Source organism: Geospiza fortis, unplaced genomic scaffold, assembly GCF_000277835.1.
Source record: "Geospiza fortis unplaced genomic scaffold, GeoFor_1.0 scaffold35, whole genome shotgun sequence".
NCBI classification, from domain to species: domain Eukaryota; kingdom Metazoa; phylum Chordata; class Aves; order Passeriformes; family Thraupidae; genus Geospiza; species Geospiza fortis.
In genome coordinates, this window is record NW_005054453.1 from 610,156 (window position 1) to 623,340 (window position 13,185).

Genomic DNA, 13,185 nt, shown 5'->3' on the forward strand with positions numbered 1-13,185 from the left:
ATACAACTGCCTCAGTTTCAGTCTCACCATAACACTCCTGCTCAGCTAAACTGGTGAGCTCCAGTCTCAGACCAGTCTTTTCCCCCAGCACCACGAGCTGACACCAGGATTTGAAGGAACACTGGAACCTCATCCAGTAGCCAAGCCAAGTACCATGGCACACTCTGCCAAAGGCTGAGCTGACCTACCAACTCATACACCATTCCTCAGTATTTTCTCATTTTTCAAAATGTTTTGCTCTGTGCCCAACTAGTCCATGTTTCTTACCAAAATGGGCACAACACATCAACTACTTTTTACTGTTAATATCCAATTTCTGATAAAAGGTGCCTTCTAGCCACAGCATCCCTTGTTACTGGATTACCAAGAACTGGAGCAGACTGGGCACTACAGGGATGCCAGAAGTTTGCAGAGCAGCAGCACTGGGATTCACCAGGGCACGTGCAACAGGTGGAGCTGTTCTCCCTGCCTTCAGTACACTTCTCTGACCTACTGCTCCTGCATTCACCAAGCTGCAGATTTGTGTTTATGCAGCAGCCTCCTTGTGTTGCTGTAAGCATTCTGATGGAATTAAAACCCCTCCTGATGCTTTTTTGTCAGTTCCTGTATGGCAGCTACTGCTGACAAACCCAGTTACCACAGGTCCATTCTGATGCTGCAAAATGGGAGGTGAGGAACGAAGCCCCTCTGCCAGGCCCTCCCCCAGCAGCTTGAGGAGTACCTGGGAGGGGCCAGACCTGGCTACACAGCCTTCCAAGCAGAAGCACCCTCTTTGCCTGACCAGCTGCTTTCAAGCTGCTCCTGTTCTCTCCCACAGTTCCTTCTATGCCACACCACATATCCCACACCAGCCTCCACCATCTGAATTTGACACACCACCTGACTTCTACTGTAACAGAAGCTCCAGCATCGCTGTGTAAGAACTCACAAAGTGCTTCTCTCTTTGCAACCGTTTGGATGTCATTTTTCCAGTAGGTTCGATACACCACATAGTGAGCTTCTTATCAGTGTAACACAACTCACACAACAAAAATGTTTGCGAGTCTCAACCCTCATCTCTAACACCTGGAACTCAGGAGCTGCAAGATGCTACAATGAAGGAGGTAAGTGCCACAGAACTTCCAGGTGTTAACAGCTTCTGACTGAGCTGAAAGACAGACTGGAAGAAAAGCCATAAAGAAATAGTATTCTCAAATTCCTTTTTTTTTTCTTTTTTTTAGTAGTGGAAGTTCTGTATAAAATAACCTACCAAAAGCTCTAAAATAGCAGCCCCAACTGAACTCTACAATTCACAGAATAAATAGATTGCATATCCAAGCACAAGACATAGGTACTTCTGAAGCCATACTCACTTTCTGTGTAGCATAGCTGCACATACAGTAAGCCTTTAAAAATACTAACATTTCCCCAAAGTTTCACACCATTGTATTTTATAATTCACCAGCTGAATTCTTGTGTAGCTTTCTGTTCACCAGCTCCCACACTGCTCCTAAAGAACAGGGCACAGCAGAGCTTGTCATCAAACAGGCAACTTCCAGGTGGTCCTGATCAAGTGGGCACCTGATCCCAACAAAACTGGGGAAGATCAGCTCACCTGCCTGCTACCTATAGCAATGCATTCTTAAAGAGGACCTGGCTCACACCTGGCAGCTTTGCTGATGTGCTCAGGAGGGTAAGGAGCAAAACGAAAGAAAAAAAGTTGCCTTGTAAATTGACCAGAGATCCACTTGTGGCTGCCTCTTCTTGTTACAGGAGCCCGAACAGCAAAATAATTCTTGTCAACCACTGCATCCCCTGCTGTGTGGGTGGGGTGGGAACAAAGCTGACAAGCTCCTGAGAGAAAAATGTTTTGGAGCTGTGTCCTGTGTGTCCCTAGGGGTGTGTGTAAGCTTGCTGATAGGCTTAAATTCACTTTAACATAACAGACACCTTACAGAGAAATACTTTAGGGATCTGCAAACTTAAAAAGGTCAGTAGTCCACTTAAAGATGTTAATTCTTAGTGCTGAAGATTTCCATGACAGCTTATTCAGCTGCCAGACATTGTAATAAAGCCCCCACTCTGGCTTTGGCTTCTTAATTAAAACAAAGTAGTAGCATTCAAAATGGTGATTATGGCTTCAGATTAATATCATTATTTGACACATATGTAAACCCATCCACAGTCACAGCAGAAAGGCTACAGTGCTTTTTCATACTGTTACCAGTAGACATACTAACATTTGTCTGGGTAATAAAGCACAACCACCTCATTTTCCCTCTAGCATGACTTTAATAGTTAAAAATCAAATCTGTGCAGTGTACTTCATTTGTTCACATTACCTATTTGTGGTTAAAAACCACTTAATCTGACAGTTTAAAAGCATTCTTTTAAAACAAAAGAATTAAACATAGCTTGTGCTAAAAAAATCTGCAAGTTACGTGGATGCAGTATTATACAGGAGTATAAAAATCAACAGTATTCTACAGAAAATATTCTCAAAAGAGCAAATAAAGATTAGGCATGTAGGCATGATCCTGAAACGAACAAATATGAATTAAAAAACAGCTAACAAAATCTAAAAAAAAAAATCCCAAGTACCTGTATAAAAAAGCAAGGATTCAAAGTGCAGGTGCTCCAGTTTTCATTTTAACACACTATTCAGTAAGTCAATACAGGATACTATTCATTTCATATAAAGTGACAGTGTTCTCAGTAAGATTTAAACATTCAGTTACATTATCTTGCAGATTTCTTTTCATTACTGCTGCTTTACACTGTAGTAAATAAAGACTTATGCAATACAGGCTTTTATTTTCTTAATCTAACAAGGATATGATAGGTTGGTGGTAAAGGTTAGTTTTAAGAACTAAGCTATATGTGCTGTAGATCCAGCCTTAGAAGCAGATATATATATATACTTTTTTTTTCCTAAGCTTTTAAAAACAGACTTCAAATTTTGAAAAGAGACTCTACCAATCTGTTCTGGGACCTGCATACACTTTGGAGAACACCAGCAAAGCTTCCAAGTCCACAGCCCTGGGCAGGGTCATGCTGGAGATCTGCCTTTGGTGGCCCCAGCTGGGAAAGGGTTTTCTCTCTGCTGCACCCAGGGAAAGGCAAATGGGCAGAAACCATCACATTTATCCACTTTTGCCTGATTTGGCAGCTAGGCTGGGATGGGCTTCTCACTTGCACTTGAGCATACCAGCCTCAGGCACAGGAAGTTAGGAGCCAGGCAGGTGTCACTGAAGTGGTCTTTCATATACTCAGAAAAGTAAAATCAAAGCATTCCTCTTTGGAAAAAAACCCAAAAAACTAAATAAAATTATGATTCAAGAATGTTGCCTGGAACTTATTTTCACCTGAGGTCCTTTTCAGGTTGACAGTGTCTCTTTAAACTTTAGGTTCTTCCCATTTTGTTGGGCTTCTTTTCCCCAAGCGTCAGATCTCTATATATGCCTATTTTAAAAATGCTCATAAATATTGGCATTAAGTTTACATTTAGAAATTAATAACTAATCTTTACCGTTATACACAGACAGCAATATTAATAATACACACACTCCACTGACAAGCATTTTTTTTCTGCATCTTGAATAAAATTTGCATGTGTAACATTTCCCACAGAAAGAGTGATTATACTTGAAGATAATTATGTTTGCACCCCAACATTTTCACATTAGTGAAAACAACTATGTTTTGAAAATAGCAGGGCCTCTGCCAGCTACTAATAAATAGAGAATAAAAAGAAAAAATGAAATAAAAAACCCGACTGCCTTTTATCCCGACATAGTAGAGATTTCATAGTCGCTGGCCGAGGTGAGCGGTTTGCCCCTCATCCTGATGTTTTTAGCGTTAGTGATCCTCGCCATCATGGACACAGGCTTGTCAAAGTACCTGACCAGCGCCGGCTCAGTCAAAAGGGAGGCCAGGAACTGCTCGAAGGTGATGGCCCAGTCCCTGTCGATGCTGGTGCTCCTGCGCAGGGCGGGCGCGTGGCTGCTGCGCACCAGCACCGTGTCCTCCCCGATGTCCTCGCAGTGCAGCTTCTCCTCCTCGTGCGAGCCCGCGCTCAGCACCGAGTACGAGGACATGGAGCTGTCGTCCTTCGTGTCGTCATCGGAAATGAGCATGGAAGAACAGGCTCCATTGTCCCTGGGAGAAGAGTCTTCCAGCTTGATGTCCTCCATCTGCATGCCCAGGGCGCCGTCGGAGCCAGCGGCCTCCTCCTCGGCGGCCCCGAGGCTGCCCCGGAACGCCTTGTGCTGCTCCAGGGGGCACTGGTGGTGCTCCTTCTTCTGGAACAGCTCGCTCTGAATGGCTCTGCTGCTGTCTGTGTCACTGGGGGGCTGCATGCTGAAGAGCTTCCCAACCTCGCCGATCTCCAGGAGCAAGCTGGTCACGGCAGCTGTAGCGTGGTACAGGTCCTGCTCGTTGGGGTCCTCACTGAACATGTTGTACATTGTCTTGCACAGCTCAATGAACTGCCCCTAAACACAGGGGGGAAGTAACATTAACGAGAGCACGAAAAAATCATGCTGACATCTTCCAAACCAGTTTTAAAACACTGGGATTAAAGCAGGACACAAGAGTTTATGCGACTAAAGTGAAATTTGAAATAATGCAGGTGCAGTCTAGGAAGCATATTCTATGACTGGGCAGTCAGATGTGCTGCCTCTCTCAAAGGTATTTAGAATAAATTATGGGATGTTTTGTCCAACATACCACAAATACACTTCTCTGCAGCCACAGGAGGGCAACAGAGGGTGAGCAGAGAGACACTCTGCATTGGTTTTGGTGGATTTTCTTGTAGGAACGATGCTAAGTATAACTAAGGGTTTGCTAAAACTGATGAGAAGTAATGAAAAATGAAGTGCTGCAGCACTTAGCTGACAGGAGTAACTTAGTTGGATACAAGTATTTGAAATTCAAAACTGATAAATTAGATGGGAAGATTTGCTCAGGGCTACCTTAAGTAAGAATCACTGTTCTACAGGAAATAAACCTTCCCTGCATGCTCTGGAGCAAAGAGCTATCCCAGTGGGTCTCCTCCTCCTCAGCAGCTGTGGACCTGAGGGGATTGAGACTAGCAGTACAAATTACAAAACATAAAATACTACTTTCAGGTTATGCTTATTAGGCATTAAGAGCTGGCTGGTGATATTCAGCGTCACATCCTTTGTCTAAGGATCAAAATAATACATTTTACCATTCCTATATGCGTCTATCTCATTTTTGGGATGTTTTGGGAGCTGAATGCCAGTTAAAAGTATTTTGTAAACAATAAACTTCTGCAATCAGCTGACTGCTACTCTGGTAAAAAAGTATCTGCTCAAAATAAAACCTCTGTTCAGTGTTAATACATTGAATATTTACAGATATGTGAAGAAAGTTTAAATTTAATGAAAAGTGGCAGCGGAAGTACCTGGTTCAGCTTGGGTAAGTCCTTTGTGTTTTTTGCTTTGGATTTATTCTCTTGGCTCCACATTCTCAGGTAATTTCGATTCTCTTGTGAGCTCTTCTTGCCTATTGCCAACAAATTACCCAGAGATGGAGGAAAAAGTCCATGAAGAGAGCTCAAATTATTACCTTTATTCCCCATTTTCAAAAGGAGCATCTTTACATGAAATGAAAGATGTAACTCACAAGGAGACACCAGGCATACCTTTGTCTGTTTTCAGACTCACTGTAACAAACCCATCATCTACTCCATGTTTGTTCCTGCTCTCTAGGCCAACAACTAGGAAGTGGAGGGGTAGGGGGAGAGAGAGATCAGTGTTTAGATTTAGGTTTAGATACAGACATTGTTTTCATGTGCACAGTGCAAAATAACAAAACGTTTACAAATATTCACCAGCTCTGCAAAACAAAGCAGAGTAAAAATTACAGGTATAAATTATGGCTTTGTTTACCCTTAAACCTGCCCATAAATTCAATTTAATTTATACTATCACTACTTAGGCTGGGACAACCTTAGGTTTTGTCCACACAGTACAATGATTAACCCATGCTAACACAACACACCTCCTGGCATGATACATGTTTGGTGATTATACTAGTGCATCCTCTATTGCCTCTCAGGACTTGAAATTGCCACTTCTGGACTATTAACTCTTACCTGTATTTTCAAACAACTTTCCTCCCACTTATAACCTGAAGGATGGGTTATATTTGTCTTGAATCAAAAAGAAACTTCACATCAAGTAAAGCAAGAAAGAGAAAGTCAATAAAGCAGAAGTGATGAGACCCTGGCTCTCATTAGGGCACATGAGATTTCAAACTGCTGGACTGCATTTTGATGTATCTTTTGCTCTCAGTGTTTTAGAATGTTTTAAGTTCTGATCCAAATACATCTTGAAAGCCAATCTATTTATTCTTGTTCTTCACAAAATTACTCCTACTACAACACACGGAGTTATTCTACAAGTACTTCTGCAATGCACAATTCAGGGGGACTGAGTGAACACATGCCTGCACCTCTCAAGATAGCAACACATATACAAATGCTTCATAATGCTTTTTACAGAGAATACTTTGCTAACAAAGTTTAATCCAATTTAAAAGTAGCTCCCTAAAAAGATGTGTTGATTGAAATGCATCACCTCATCTTCTCATGCCCGAGACAAAAGATGCCTACCATGTGTACAGTCTGGTGTGATGTCCTCAAAAAAGTACTGAGTAGCTTCAAAAGCAGAGTCTGGCTCTTCTTGCTCAGGGGATGGATCTAAGCAACACAGTAAGATTCTTCCATTAAAAATTTCACCCTTTAATTAAAAACTGAAAGATATTTCCATTAATACATTCAGAATGCAGGTTTCTAGAAGTACGAGGGTGTGATGTGCTAGGAATCATCTCCTTTTAACTCACAGGAGATGAACAACTGGACCTGAATTGTCTCCTTCCCAACATCCAATACTGTATCACAAGGAGCTGTTTGTTTCCAGAGGCTGGCTTACCCATCTTCCCAGGCCAACTTCCATTACTTTCTTCTGTACAGCTCAGCGTGTCCTAAGCAGGGCTTGCCCTCTTTCCTACCTTGAAACAATCTGTCATCATTTGGAATGAGCTTGCCAGTCCCCAGATATGAGAAACTGCATTCTTAAAACCAGATATTTTTGGTAATAGTTCGATGTCTTTTTTAATTTTAAGTATTTTTAGAAAGTATTAGAAGTAGTTTTTCCCATTTAAATTACTGAATCACTCAGGCCTACCTCCAAGCAAAACCAGCTGGGAGCAATCAGCCATGCTCAAAGCAGACAAAGGGGAATGTCCTCTCAAAGTTTTTAGATATGTTTACCACAGCATGTAGATGTGCACAAGAATTAAACTACCCAAGCAGCAGCAATGCTCAGTAAGGGCAGCAGCAGGTTCTATATGGCATGTGCTTGACAAGCCAGAGAGGACACAGCTCCTGCAGAGAATTTTCAGAACTGTTCTGAGGTGTTTTCATTCCCTCTCCACCCTGAACTGCTTCTCTCACTTAGCAGAGTCCAGGTTTGTACAGCTCCCTGGAAAACACATCTATGAAACAATCTGCAGCTTCTCCCTGCAAACAGCTGTGCCAGCCCAGAGGGGAAACCAAGAAGAAAGCCTGGGGACAGAAATGAGGAGCCAGGACATGCAGGAACATTTCAAACTAGCTGAATTTTCCAACTCTTAAATGGAGTGCATTGTGGTAACATATGCTGAAGAACACTGGACTTATGCTGGGAGGGTATCACCAACCCCAGCTAAACAGGCAAGAGACATTTATATGTTTGTGGAGGGAGCAATTGAGGGCTGTGAGGGTGCTTTCAGACTTTCCAAATCTGTCTGGTGAGAGTAGAAGCTTCCTTATTTTACTGCTGCATAAACAGATACAGTAATTCTCACAAATTAATTTTTCATTGGGAGAGCCAGTCATAAACAACTCTGCTCCAAATTCCTGTTCTCAGCAAAACAAGAGCTATTTTAACATGATTTACTTACCAGGCAAAACATGCATTTTATACAGTAGCTTCAGCTTCTCTGTAAGATCTCCATGGCAAGCTGCACCTGAACAACATTACATGCAGTACATTACTAGTCAGCATTCTGTGCCATTTTATTTGTTATTGCCACAATAACAGCTGCTACATTCACTCTGGGAAGCACTGTACCCCTCTAAAGCTCAAGGTCATAAGGCAGTCACTCGACTTCATACAGTAAAAACAGTAAGAGAACACAGACAAATCTACCCTGAATTTTGTACTTCAATCTTGGGTCCTTTTTTAAATGCCTATTTCATAAAACTCTGCCTATGGTTATGGCATTATCACTCAGAAAGGCCTCCAGCTGGAACTTAACAAGACCTTTTTTGTGTGGACTTCAAACTTTCTGATCTGAGGATCTAATAACAACATCACATGTCTCAGAGCAGTAAGATATTTACCAAAAAATTTTTTTAAAAAGAGATAAATTCAAATAAACAGCATTCATCATAGCTTAGCCATGGGCTAAATTGATGTTCAGGCAATGCTTTCTAGTGATTTTTCCACATCAAGCCCTTACTTGTTTCTGGTCTACAGCAGAATTAGCTGTATGAAATCCAAGAGGTCTATTGAAGCCCCTCCTTCCAATTAATTAAATGGACAGTAGTTAGTTTTCAAGTAACTAAATAACAGATAATCAGACTTTTTCATACATCTCACTTGTTGTGACATGCCATCCACAAATAAATGAACTAACTTCTACTAATTAGATTGTGTAGAGATGTACTTTACCTTATAGGTGACTGTGTCAATGCACCTCTGCTATGCAAACTACAGTCTGGTGTGGCAAGTACTAACAATCACAGTCTCTTGTAAAGCTTAACACTCCAATAAATACAGATGTTAGGCCAAAAAAAAGTTGAGCACAACTACATTAGCCATTTTGCTTTCAACGTGGTCCTTTTTAAGCACAAAACCTCATTATGTTCCCATCTGGTATACCACACCATGCAGATAATGCATTCTCTTCTGGCAAAGGCAACATGACATAACCAAAGGACAGAATGGGCTGCACTTCTGCATCCTCCATCAACAGGGAACTGCAAAACAGGATTCAGGGCTCTGTAGCTTACTTGGATGTGCAGTCAACAGCTGTCGTGCAATAATCCAGTGTGTTACAGGAGTGCAGGGGAGCTTTGTCAAGAGTGAATAACTTAAAGAGCTCCTAACCAAGGCCGAAACCCTCTTCTGAGCAGCACAACTCATTGGGCAAACCACTCCTATATCTGGAGTATATTATTGTAACAGGGCACAGAGTAAACATAAAGAATACATGAAGTTATTCCATCTTTTCTCAGCTGAGGCCCTAGAGGCACCTGAAGTAGGAGGTTCTTGAGCTACTTGTTGTAGGGACAATGAAAAAGAAATTGAATGATTAAAAGTCCTGGGGCATGGTGAAATATGCTCAAACAGGTCCCATTGTTCTTTTGTTGACTATGCTGTCCTTCTTACCACTCATGTGCTTCTCAACTGAAAAAGGTGTCAGCAGAGTTGATTTACTTTTTAGGGGAAAAAAAAAGGTGGTTTTCAAATTACACCACAGTGGGCTTAGTTTCTGAAAAATATGAGATTTCAGAATGAGCACATTTGATTGTTTTGCCCATTGAAGATTTTAGTTCAGTCATGTTGGCTTATAGCCACATCTGTGCATTTTACATAAATTTCTGTTCACAGTGCTCCATACTGGCCCTTGTTCTTCTTACTCCTTATTGGTTCCAAAATTTGCTGTCTCAATCAATAGCTGGTTGACTGTTACTGACAGCATCCTGGAAACTGGAAGAGTAGTTAATTTTGGGTCCTCAAAAGGCCCCAGTGTGTTACATGGAACAGTACCTCAAACACAAATCACTGCATCACAGGAAACACTGGGATTTCTGGGGTGGTGTGAAAGGGAGGTGTGCAGCCAGTTTTACTGTCAGAGCTATTTTGCACTTACAAGAGAACAAGTGCTACTACTTCTGTACAGAGGTTTTAATGCAAGGCTGCATTTGGAGCCCTAATGCTTCAACATACTGTTAATTAACCAAGAGTTGCTGAAAGCCAGACAAGGAAACCTTTTCACTCTCAAAAAGAATCAAAATATAGAGCTGGCAGAAATTCCACATTGCCACGAAATGACACGTGGTAGATGGTGAGATGTTGGTCACTTAGAGCAAACAACTCCTGCTATATTTAAAAAAGGAGGGGCCGGCTCCTGCCTCATCTTTGCTTCCTCACGTTAATCCTGGGCCTCGCAACGTCGGGTTTCATGTCCTGAAATCTTGCTTCTTCAAGACTAAAAACATACAAGCCTCCCTCTCTGACCTGTACCTCCATTTTCTCCTTTTCAGGGGACTTCCAAACCGCTCTCTGCAGTTTTGGTTACTGACTTCAGAAGCAAGAGAGGTAGTACTTCACACTCTAACTAATGCCTAGGGGAACTACACCGTTAAGCACCTGTGTTGCTGTTAGATTTTGTGTTGAGAGTTAGCAGTCGGTGAAATCCTCAGATCCTAATGGATCTGCTCATGTATTGTCCTTTTCCCAGTGTGATACACCAGTGCCTAGTGTAGATTCACCTGCTAAGGTCTGAGGGAACCACTGTCACAGGCATGATAAAATGAGCTGAACAGAAACAAGACGGTTTGTCACGTTAGTTTGAAAGCGCTGTGCATCCTCCTTACTTAGTCCAGAGACGAATTCACGGAAGTTGATGAGCAGATCTCCGTTCTCATCCAGAAGCCTGAACAAGCGGGCAGCCAGTGTGTCTGAGTGGGTGCCACAGGCCCAGGGGAAGAGGAGGGCAAACATGCCCTTGAACTGCTCGAAGTCAATGCGGTACTGCTCCAGGTACGGCAGGCTGGGGTCGTGCCGCTCCGTGGCATTGCTGTTTCCTCCCCAGTAGCAGCTCGTCAGGTGCTCTGCCTGAACAGAAGGCAAACACCATGACACTGTCAGCACCTTTAGAAACAATTCATCACTCTCCATGACAAAAACAATCCCAAACAACTCTCCCACATGCATTCTTAAAACAATGCGAGATAACAGATGCATTTCAATTTATCCAGCCCTTCTGCTTTTGGAAGGGGTTTCTCCTCTAAACAGCATAAAAAAAACATCCCTTTATTAAAAAAAAAATGGAAAAAAGAAGATAAAGCAAAACTTTTCCTGCCTTTCAGGTAGATGAAACATGAAATATCTGTTTTGGCCAGAGCTGTGACTTCCCAGGCTTGTTGTGCTTGGTCACCCTCATCATGCAGCTAAGTCAGAAGGCTCATGAAATCCTTATTTAACCCTTACTCATATGAAAATAGCTGTTCATTTGAAATATTTTTTGTAGATTCTCAAAAACAGTGAATAATGTACTGTTCTTTCAGTCTTACTGAAGTCAGTGGAGGTTCTGGGGCTGATTTTGCCAGAATCTAATTCAAAATAATTCAGAAGCTTAGAGAAAAAGATCCCAGCACTGCACAGTGATTAACCAGAGAAGACTGTTGGACTTGGTCTCACTGACTTCATGGAAGACTGAAAGAAGGCACTGCAGGATTTGGACAACTTGGACTTCTTGTTACAGACGGGAAATTAACAGGATATAAATTCTTCATGATATTAAAAAAAAAGATCTCTTGTTATAACAAAACGGAGGAAGAAAGTAACTTAAGACAGCGTGCATGAAGGTGAAGCTAACACATTCAAATGCTCACCTTTAAATTTGTGGATCTAATGGCACTGCTGTACAACCAACTTACGAAGACACATCACTTTGTGGCATTAAATTCCCATTTAAAGCATTAAAGCATTAACAATGGCAAAAATCAGCTACTGCTATACAAAAGTATTAACTATCAGAGATAACAGAATAATTGTGATAAATTCCAAAATTTGGGTCAGGTAGAGAGACACATATGTTTAGTTTCTAATGACTGATCAAAAGCCTCTCTCCAATTTTTCATTTTATACTTTTAGCAGTATATATTTTTTTCCATGGACAAATCAATTAGTGAACTGAACCTTCCCCGATGTTTTAAAAGCTGCTTGAGTTTAGGATTTTTTTGTATATCAATAATACAGCAGCTAATTCAAGTTTGTATCAAGATACCAAATAACAACTGACAGACTTGACTTGGCGCTTAGAAAAGACAGAGTCCCACAGCAAAAATGAACATTTACACTTCCTAGAGGCACATGATCTTATCTTCACTCAGCTTTACCTTGAAAAGCGCATACAGCTCCTCCAGTTCATCGATGGTAAAAGAAGTCTCTGTCACAATAGTTCGTACCTTTTGAAACACAACATTAACAGTTACAGACATGAAATTCATGTTTCACTGGAAAGCTATGTTAAGTTCAGAAACTGACTAAACGTATTATGTGCAAAGAACATTATTTCAGTACTGACCACATTGCGCTTTGTCGTATCTTCGAGGGTTTGGATGACTTTCAGTCTTTGTTTGAATCTCATTTGTTCAATTAAATCTGCCCGGATACTTCCAAATTTCTTGAAAGAGAAAAAGTAGTACATGATTGTCTGTGTATTAATATTCAAAATATTCAGCTTGCCTTTAATTTATTAGAAAGTTGATTTAATTATATGATGTACCACAAATGAAACTGCTGTTAACGCATTTTTCATACACATTACAAAATTACAAAGACTTTACGAGTATATCACTAGATTTTATTTTTCCCAATAATTTATTTTAATTTGAAAGGTCTTTACTCAATTTCAAACTCTCTCAGTTCAAACTGTAATCTCAGTATGTAGAAACTTCTTGCTTACAACATCCCTGTGAACAGATTGTTTCGCAACTCCTCCTGCAGAGCTCTATTTCAGCTTGTCCTGGAATGTCTCATAATCACAACAGAAAGAGAATATTAAACTAACTGGATCTCTAATGGCTGAGACAGTACAGCAGTCCTTACCTTCTGAGGATCTGAAACAAAGTAGCAAGAATGCAACTGCCACTAGGAAAATGTGCTCTTTAATACCCTTCTCTTATTTTCAGAAGTTTTTTCCATAATGCACATAACAGTGTCAGGGAGCTCCTGCACATACTACAAAAGCATCATAGGGGGAAAACCTATTAGGAATAATATTTCATGTTTTCACATGCAGAGGAATGCCTAATCCCTAAGATTCATTTTTGTAGAAGTATTACAAGCAGAAGTTTCTTGCCATCCAAAATCCACACACTTAGGAATGCACAGATGATCA

At 41.1% G+C, this 13,185-nt stretch overlaps 1 protein-coding gene across 1 annotated transcript in view; it reads right to left on the minus strand.

The window, feature by feature from the left end:
• Positions 1 to 2,251: 2,251 nt before the first annotated feature.
• Positions 2,252 to 13,185, minus strand: part of TBC1D9 (TBC1 domain family member 9) — a 76,010-nt gene continuing 65,076 nt past the window's right edge. Inside the window, exons 16-23 of the mRNA XM_014309803.2 lie at positions 12,370 to 12,468; positions 12,182 to 12,250; positions 10,655 to 10,895; positions 7,951 to 8,016; positions 6,620 to 6,706; positions 5,648 to 5,722; positions 5,408 to 5,508; positions 2,252 to 4,472 (exon numbers count right to left, since the gene is read on the minus strand). Of these exons, the coding sequence (XP_014165278.1) occupies positions 3,762 to 4,472; positions 5,408 to 5,508; positions 5,648 to 5,722; positions 6,620 to 6,706; positions 7,951 to 8,016; positions 10,655 to 10,895; positions 12,182 to 12,250; positions 12,370 to 12,468 (1,449 nt within the window). The 3' untranslated portion in view covers positions 2,252 to 3,761. The remainder of the gene's footprint in view (positions 4,473 to 5,407; positions 5,509 to 5,647; positions 5,723 to 6,619; positions 6,707 to 7,950; positions 8,017 to 10,654; positions 10,896 to 12,181; positions 12,251 to 12,369; positions 12,469 to 13,185) is intronic.